Source organism: Propithecus coquereli, unplaced genomic scaffold (genome assembly GCF_000956105.1).
Source record: "Propithecus coquereli isolate 6110/MARCELLA unplaced genomic scaffold, Pcoq_1.0 Scaffold87, whole genome shotgun sequence".
Lineage (NCBI taxonomy): Eukaryota > Metazoa > Chordata > Mammalia > Primates > Indriidae > Propithecus > Propithecus coquereli.
This window is the reverse complement of record NW_012154951.1, coordinates 5,828,216-5,838,302: the sequence shown is the minus strand read 5'-3', so window position 1 is coordinate 5,838,302 and position 10,087 is coordinate 5,828,216. Positions and strand designations below refer to the sequence as shown.

The following is a 10,087-nucleotide window of genomic DNA, read 5'->3' as shown; positions in this document are numbered from 1 at the left end:
TCATCATAAAACAACATTTGTTAGTTTTCTAAGCTCTCCTTAATATTTACATTTAAGCAAGATAAAATGTTTTTATAACAGACATGAAAAAATACAGAGTTCCAGAGCTCTCAATTGGAGCTCTACAGACTAGAAGAGCTGGTCTATAACTTGCATGCCATCTGCACTATGCACTAACATACCTGGGGTACAGAGATCTCCCAGCTCTGATCCACTCTTTCACTAGCTCTTGTGTTTTCCATTGTTGTCTCACTTTCTTGATAGCCATGGATTATCCCAGCATTAATTTGCTGCTTTCTCATGTTTTTTCTCACTTCTAGTCTCTTATGTACTACTGATTCTTTACCACTTTTCAGTTTCAGGACAAGACAATATATGTTTTTTCCACGAAATGACTGGTCATAGGTACATCAAATGTCTTTGTTTATCTTTGCAACACCAGCACCTAGTACACTGTCTGGCAGCCAACAGGTGCTCAATAAAAGATTGCTGAACTAAATTTTCTTTCTTCAGTTCTTATTTTTCTGTTGTTGACAAGTACTCAGGAGCTGCTGCTGCTGAGCTCCAGAATGCTCCCAACCCACAGTCACCACGGGCCCTCCATGGTCACTCGTAGGCCCAGGCCACCCCAAAAGTTTGATTTACCAATATTCATTCATTAAACAAACGTTTATTGAATGCTTATTAGGTACTCTGTTAGACACTAATAGCCAAGACTTACTGCCTTGAAAAATTTAATAAATGCAAAACAAAAGCAACAAATTTAAAAATAATTTATCATTCACTAAATAATGACTTTGCCCTTGATCAGACACTAAAGTAAGTTTAGTGTCAGTACTAACGAGTTACATTAAAGTCACTTAAAAAGTCTATGTAGTACTATGTATTAGTATCAATTATTGATTTTCAGGAAAAAAGTATTCAATTAAGCAAAAACCTACTGACCACTTATACTCTACCAAACGCACAAGATAGCTTGTATTGGAAAAGTTCCTTGTCAAACAGAGTTAAGATTTACCCTCATATTGAAGATTAATAATACACATTAACATAGAAAGACAACACAGACTAGAAATCAAGAATATGGGTTCTAGAGTCAGCCTGGCTTCAAAACCCCAGTTCTACCACTTACAAGTTGGTGACCATGGGCGTATTCCTAACCCACCAACGTTTGTTTCCTTATCTGCAAATAAGATAATAACAGTATATTCTCAGTGCATAGCATTGCTATGAGGAGTCCATACCATAGTACATGTGAGGTGCTTATACTATGGAACAAATGTAAGTGCTCAATAAGTGGTATTTTAGTACACAAATTCACAAATATAAGTCTGAGAAGTCCTACAGTAACAGAACTAAATTAATACAGCATTTCCCAATTTTGACCATGCAACCCTTTTTTCTATGGAACACTTACCATTTTCTGCTACTCTAATTATATGCTTATTGCCATTATTTTCCAGAAAGAATTAAAGTCTCTATTTTTATGGCATCAAGTTATATTAACTAAATGAACTATGAAACTATGAAAATTTCAGTATATAGGAAAGCACCTCAGTACTTATAATTTAATGCACAGCAAGTATTCTCCAGTACCTACTCTCTTCACCTTACCGTTGCCTTGCTTATCCTTTCAAGAGAATGCCTAGTGATCCTTCAGCCAAATAAATTACACTGGTACATTTGTGCATGTAATTAAAGTCACCATTGACTAGAAAGTACTCAACACATAACTTTTAATCAGACACATCGGACTTTAAAATTCTAAGCATATCCTGTTACAAAGATAAACACAAAAAGTTTAATTGTGGGTCACTTCCAAAATGAAGCCTTCTAAATGAAGTTTTACAACTTTACTGCTTTTATACTTTATATTTCTGTGGCTTGAGAATCTCCCATCACATAACTCTAGTTAAAGTTGTATAGAAACGAACCTAAGCAGCCTCTAAAGTAGCTGCCAATGATCTCACATCCTCGTATTCACACCCGTGTAACTGTCTCCCCATGAGTGTCACCTGGACCTACTGGCTCACTTCTAACAAGAAGAATACAGCACAAATGATAGGACATCACTTCCAACACCAGTCACAAAAAGACTGTGACTCCCCTGTTGCCGGCCCTTCTCTTTCTCTCCGAGGTCTCTCTTGCTTGGTCTGAGGGAAGCCCATTGCCATGTCATGAGCTGTCCTACGGAGAGAAAATTGATGCTGCAGAAAACTGATGTCTCAGACAACAGTCAGTGAGGACCTGTGAGGTCAACAACCACATGAATAGGCTTTTAAGTGGATCCTCCCACAATCACAACTTGAGATGATGCAAGACCAAGCTGGTACTTTGTGAGAGACGCAAGAGCCAGAAGACCCGCCTAAGCTACACTAAAATTTCTGACCCAACAAACCATGAGCCGATTAATGTGTGTTGTTTTAAGCCACTAAGCTTTGGGGTCATTTCTTACGCAGCAATAGACAACTAACACACAAGCTAAAAGTTTAACTTAGAAAACTCCAGTAAAAAAATACATGCATTAAATCTGTTGGACACAATACCCTACATAATTCAAAACTCACTGATCCTACTTTAAAATGCATTTCTTTCTATTTGTTTTTCTAAACCTACTTTTCCCTATTTTCATAAGTGATTCTCCTTTCATAAGTGACCCTCCACAGATAGATCTATGTTGTTAACTAAACTTTCCAAGATGCGTGTGCACAAATGATGACAAAGGTATTTTGTAGGCAGAACACCTAATGTAAGGAAAACTGAAATACCAGGTACTACCAGATTTTTCATATAAGTTAGTCTTAAAGTTGATTTTAGAGAGAGAGGTATATAGACCAACTACTCTTCAAACCAACTGATATCTATTCTAAGTGATGGAATGAAAGAGAAGAAATTTTTAAAAAACAAAAATTAGAATAAGAAAGGAATGAAAAAAATTTAAAGAAAAAAAGATAAACAGAAAGCAAAGTTCATACACACTAGCAGTGATAATAAAGTTTTCAGTCACAAAATAGGCAATAACTCCGATGTAAATTCCCACATTGCCTCCTACTGCTGTGCTCAGGGCAACACCACCATTCATTTCTCTTAAATTATCTGTTGATCAAATACCTACATTTTCCAAAATATCCTTAAAAAAAATTGACAAAACATGCAAATTTGACTATAATCACCAACTCAAATTAAACAGGTCACAGATTCAGCATACACTGACATCTAATCTTTTTCTTCTTGGTCCAGAAAGACAATGAGCTAGAGAGCAAAAGCTCTGTGCCCTGTTCCTAAACTGAAACGCTCCAAGTTCTCCAAATTCAGCTTTAGCATAATTCTAGAAAATTACCAGATATTTATTTATTTGTCCAAGTAATGCAACCTTCTTAATTTAGCCACCCTATATAAAATTACAGCCACCCATCATCTACCTGTCCTGATCCCCCTTTCCCTATTTATTAGTTTTTTCTTTAGTCACCTTCCCATAGGCCTACCAGAAATGTTAGCTTGAAGGCACAGATTTTGCCTGTTTTCTTCCTGATATATTCCAAACACCTGTTTGAGGATCTAGCATATTAATAGGCCCTTAAATATTAGTTCCATGTTAAATGAATAAACTATAAAAGTAAATGCTTTCTCTTATGACCTAAACACAAAACAAAACAGAGAGCACTACCGAGAAAAAAACCAGTTTTTAACCAGCTCAAATGCCAAATACTGTTATGATTTTTCTAAAGTAACATTTCAGTCCAAATATCACAAGAAATTAAGTACTTTAAAATTTTGTCTAAGATTTTCTATTAAATTCGTGAAGTTTCCTAATGATTGTTAGTAGAAGCCCATAAAATTATTTGTTTACTTCTTTAAAAAAGAGACACTTTAACAAGAAATACAAATCAAAATGTACCTATACTGAACTGAAAGCACCAGACTAACATAAGAACTGCATAATTAATAATTCACCCTGTCCTTGGTTCCTGTTACAAAGCTCCTGAATCCCTTGAAATTTCCAGAGTAACAGGAGAGTTTCTGTTATTCATAACAAGCCCCTATCCATCACATCAGAGTTTATACTAATAAGGTGACTTAGGCTGGGCCCCTGAATAGCTTCAGGATAAGGCTGGTCACTAGAAAGACCAAATGACTAAAGGGTGATAATTTTCAGTGCCACCCACCAACCTCCAGGAAGATGAAGCTCTTTAAAAACACTTAAACAACAAGGTTCAAGATCACAAGAGCTTCCGGGTTGGTGAAAATATTGAGGCACTAGGAAGGTGGCATACACAGAGGGGACATGGGAGCTCTGTGCCCCTCCCCTCATGCCTTGCCCTCTGCATCTTTTCCATTTGGATGTTCCTAAGTTGTAATTTTATAATAAACCAGTAAATGTAAGTAAAATGTTTTCCTGGGTTCTGTGAGCCATTGTAGCAAACCTGAGGCGGGACTCGTGGAAATTCCAGATTTATAGCTAGTCGATCAGAAGTACAGGAGGCCCAGGACTTGTGACTGGCATCTGAAGTGGGGCAGTCTTGTGGGACTGAGTCCTTTAACTGTGGGAGCTGATGCCAACTTTAAGTAGACAGTGTCAGAATTGAACTGAATTGTGGGACACCCAGCTGGTGTCAGAGAATTGGAGAATTGGTTGTTGTTAGAAAAACCAGAATAATATTTTAATTGAAATGTCAATTAATAACAAAAGTAATTTTTATTCTATAGATTTTTAAAATAAAGAATCTAGTCCTTATTCTAGGCCCAAAATAAACCAACTGTCAATAAATTAATGTGTAACTTCCAAAACATAACTATCTAAAACTACTCCAGATTTTGAAAGTAAAAACACACACCAATCTTTCCAAACATATTATAATACTAAAACTCTCAAAATTAATCATATGTGCTCCCTCAATCCCACTTTTCACTCAGCTGCTAAATAATCCCTCAGAATTAATGTTTTCTAACCTAAAATAATGCTATCTAATATGTAAGTCAGCAAGTAACATCAAAATCAAAGGAAAACTTAGCACCATCAGTGTAATTACTTAAAAGTGTGTCCTTTCAGCACAGCAGCACAGATTTAATGTTAAAAGTTATCTCCAACTTAATTGCTGGAGAAAATTAGGAAATTGCACAAAGCACTCATCTACCAAACACTATACTCTCAGACTTGATGTGGAATTTGTTTGACAAAGCTAATCCTGTCATCTTGTAAATGACCAAGAAAACGTACAATAATAATCCTAGAAAATCTGTTTAGCCTAGAAAATGACTTACCTTTATAAAGAATTAACATACTTAATACTCAATTTCTTAAGCACCTAAATTAACCACTTAGACAATCCTAGGGGGATTAAAAATAATAATTCATCACAAATAATTCAGATTACTATTATTAAAAGGCAATTTTATAGTTTGATTTTGTGTGGGGGGGTGTCTAGAGAGAGAGAATAATGATAATGATGTTGAGAGAATTAATTATCTACTCAATATAATATAATGGCCTACAATAAATGACAACTAGTTTATGTTGCTCTCCAATAATGATAAAACTCTTGATAACCCATCAATTTCATCTCACTCTTCTTTGTGACCAACAGAATATATTTACATACTTCAAAAGCCTTTTAAACTTGAAGCCATGCAAGGTAAGATTATCACATAGTCTCTGGTTCTAGAAATAAATGAAATAAATTGGTCTACTTAGAACTGAAAGCCATGATTTTGGTATCACTGAGACTGAGCTCTAACAAAAATGATTTAACCACAATAAAAAGCAGAAATTGATTGAGAGACATTAAATGTAAGATTGGAGATTTAATATCTGATCTAATAAGCAATTAGAAATCACTGTAAGTTTCTTAGCTAGAGAAAAACACTCTTAAAGTGATAATCATGATGGATTAGAAAGGAAAAACTTAGAGGCACAAGATAATAAATACCTAGATTAAAATAAAACAAGCAAGTAACTAGAGCAGATAAGAGGTATTGGAGAAAGGAAGGAAAAGGAATAAAGTTTAAGAACACAAGAGCTTATTTATAGCAGGGGCTGGCAAACTACAGCACCCAGGCCAAATCCAACCTGCTGTCTGTTTTTGCAAATAAATGCAACCTTCTTAATTTAGCCACCCTATATAAAATTACAGCCACCCATCATCTACCTGTCCTGATCCCCCTTTCCCTATTTATTAGTTTTTTCTTTAGTCACCTTCCCATAGGCCTACCAGAAATGTTAGCTTGAAGGCACAGATTTTGCCTGTTTCCTTCCTGATATATTCCAAACACCTGTTTGAGGATCTAGCATATTAATAGGCCCTTAAATATTAGTTCCATGTTAAATGAATAAACTATAAAAGTAAATGCTTTCTCTTATGACCTAAACACAAAACAAAACAGAGAGCACTACCGAGAAAAAAACCAAAGTTTTTAACCAGCTCAAATAAAGCTTTATTAGAACACAGTCACACCCACTAGTTCAAGTATTGTCTATGGCTGCTTCACACTACAGTGGCAGAGTTGAGAAGTTCCAACAGAGACTACAGGGCCCACAAAACCTAAAATATTTACTACCTGGTTTGTATTAGTTTCCTTGGGCTACCATAACGAAGTACCACAAACTGTATGGCTTAAAACAACAGAAATTTATTCTCTTACAGATCTGCAGGCTAGAAGTTCAAAATCAAGGTGTCAGCAGAACCATGCTCTCTCAAAGGATCTAAGGGAGAATCTGTTCCATGCCTTCCTCTTAGTTCCTGGTGTCACCAGCAATTCCCTGACATGCAGCAGAATAACTCTAATCTCTGCTTCCACTGTTAAGTGGTTATCTTCTTCCATGCATCTGTGTCTTCGTATGGTATTATCCTCTCTTATAAGGACACCAGTCATATTGGATTAAGGGCCTACCCTGCTCTAGTATGACCTCATTTTAACTATTAATTGGTGGAAAAGTAATTGCAGTTTTAGCATTGTTGAAACTTGCTGTTTGATACTGGAATACATTCCTAAATAAAGGTGTTTATGTCACACATCATTTTAATGTGCATTTCTCGCTTTATGTTTTTTTGCTAATGACTTATTACTTGATGTTTATTTTACATTTATTTTAAATTATGGAAATGATGTTAGACAAAAAGCAAATCTGAGCAATTTTCTTATTTGAGTTCAAAATGGGTAGTAAACAGCAGAGACAACTCACAACATCAACAACGCATATTACCCAGGAATTGCTAATAAATGTACAGTGCAGTGGTGGTTCAATAAGTTTTGCAAAGGAGACAAGAGCCTTGAAGATAAGGTACACAGCACAGTGGCCGGCCATCAGAAGTAGACAACGACCAACTGAGAGCCATCATCGAAGGTGATCCTCTTAGAACTACACGAGAAGTTGCTGAAGAACTCAACCTTGATCATTCTATAGTCATTCGGCATTTGAACCAAATTGGAAAAGTGAAAAACCTCAATAAGCGGGTGTCTCATGAGCTGACGGAAAATCAAAAAAAATCGTCGTTTTAAAGTGTTGTCTTCTCTTCTTGTACACAACAACGGACCATTTCTCAATCTGATTTTTATGTGCAACGAAAAGTGGATTTTCTACAACAACCAACGATGCCCAGCTCAGTGGCTGGATTGAGAAGTCCAAAGCACCTCCCAAAGCCAAACTTGCACCAAAAAAAGGCCATGGTCACTGTTTGGTGGTCTGCTGTCAGTCTGATCCACTACAGCTTTCTGAATCCTGGTGAAACCATTACATCTGAGAAGTATACTTAGCAAATCAATGAGATGCACCAAAAACTGCAATGCCTGCAGCCGGCATTGGTCAACAGAAAGGCCCCAATTCTTCTCCATGACAACGCCCAACCATTTGTCGCACAACCAATGCTTCGGAAGTTGAACAAATTGGGCTACGAAGTTTTGCCTCATCCACCATATTCACCTGACCTCTCGCCAATGGACTACCACTTTTTCAAGCACCTTGACAACTTTTTACAGGGAAAACGTTTCCACAACCAGCAGGATGCAGAAAACGCTTTCCAAGAGTTTGTCGAATCCCGAAACATGGATTTTTACGCTACAGGAATAAACAAACTTATTTCTCATTGGCAAAAATGTGTTGATTGTAACAGTTCCTACTTTGAGTAATAAAAATGTGTTTGAGCCTAGTTATAATGATTTAAAATTCACAGTCCAAAACTACAATTACTTTTGCACCAACCTAATATTACATCTGCAATGACCCTATTTCCCAATTAGGTCACATTCTGATGTACAAAGCGTTGGGACTTCAACAAATGTTTTTGAAGGACACATCTCAACCTATAACTTGGCCCTTTACAGAAAAAACCTGCCAACTCCAACCTTACAGGAATAAGAATTGAGGAGGAGTAGATCCAGAAGTGTCACTGAACAGGGAGAGATTTAGAATAAGAGAACTGAGATTTTGTTTTAAACGAACTAAGTCTAAAGTAAAAGTAAGAACTCTCTAAAAAACGTCAGGCAGAAAGCAATACATGTAGGTCAGGTATCTGGATTGGCTTAGAGACAGAGACAGTAGCAACTTGAAAATGGATGAGCATTCTCAAAGGAAACATTTTGTGCAGCAGGTCAAGAACTGATCTTTAGAGAATGTCACTGTTGGGTAACAATGTCATTAGAGAATGCCATTGTTAAATAACACTAGATAATAATGTATAAAACAATGTAATTAAGTATTATATAAACTAAAAGAAAAGAATTACAATAGTGACAAAACTAACAAAAAGGCTGAAGAAGTCTGAAAAACGACTAGGGGATTTAGCTAGAATGAGACTAAAGTCAAATAAAGAAAACAACTTTGATGGAGAAACTAAGAGGGAAACCAGACCGGGGGAAGATGAGAATGCTTAAAAACTAAAGACAGTGGGTACAGTAAATTACTAAATTGGTGGCCTCCAATGAACCACATCTCCTGGTTATTATCTACATCCTTGTATAATTCTCTCCCACATAGACTCTGAGCTTAGCCAAATGACTTGCTTTGGCCAATATATTAGTGAACACTGACAAGCAGAGGCATGATAAGCACTTGCACATGGGAACTTGCCTTCTTGGAACACTACCACTTGGAAGCCAGCTGCCACGCTGTAATGAAGCCTGAGCTACACTCCCAAATGATGTGAGGTCAAACACAGAGAGACCATGAAGAAAAAGAGGCCATGTTAGATACCCCAGCCCCAGCAGAGGCTCCCAAATGAATGCAACTGCCATAGTGACCTCGGCCCATACCTAAGGGAACAGGAAAACTGCCCAGCTGGTCCCAGTCAACCCACAGAATCAGGGGAAATAATAAACTGTTGTCATTTTAACCCACTACATTTTGGGGTGGTTTGTAAAGCAGCAATAGATACAGTCAAAATGGGATATATATTTGAGAAATCCAAGAATGTGAGACTAAAAATTTTTACAAAACTGGGAACACACACACAAATTGGGGGATGGACCCACAAAAACTTTGTAAATATAGACGCTAAAATTAACATGTAAAAGGAAAAACTAAAGATGCTTAAAATGAAGGAGTTGAGCCATATGAGGAATAGAGAAAATTTAAGACTAAAAACACAGTCATTCCGTTGTAAGAGAATACAAAGGAAAATGTTTTTCCACCTACTTCATCACTTTCATCTACTTCAATTCCACCATCTTTGTCATCATCCATTTGTTTATGTATTGTTTGAAGAGCTTCCAGACTAAATCTATCTTCTTCTGTAAAGCATGGTGGACTCAGTGACATGCAGGGATCTGAAATTGAACACAGGGCAATTACTAACTTGCCATACCAAAACACAGGCTTTAGTTAGAGAATATAACTTTTAAAAAAAACCAACACGATTAAACTTCAGACTAAGTCAAACTAAGAGGCTTTAAAATGTCTAGCAGAGTATTCTTCACATCAAAAGTACAATATATGAACACAACTGGCCAAAAATAAATAACCCAACCTAATTAGTATTAGGCAACTACAACCAAGAGTTATATTAGCACTAACTTTGGGTTGCCTAAAATCTTCTACATCTTTAACCATTTCTTATCCAACCTGTTGTATTTACTAATAATATCCCCCACCTAA

At 36.5% G+C, this 10,087-nt stretch overlaps 1 protein-coding gene across 1 annotated transcript in view; it reads right to left on the bottom strand.

Moving 5' to 3' along the window:
- Positions 1-10,087, bottom strand: part of STIM2 (stromal interaction molecule 2) — a 165,723-nt gene that overhangs the window by 92,521 nt on the left and 63,115 nt on the right. Inside the window, exon 2 of the mRNA XM_012664190.1 lies at positions 9,629-9,759. Coding sequence (XP_012519644.1) covers positions 9,629-9,759 — 131 coding nt within the window. The remainder of the gene's footprint in view (positions 1-9,628; positions 9,760-10,087) is intronic.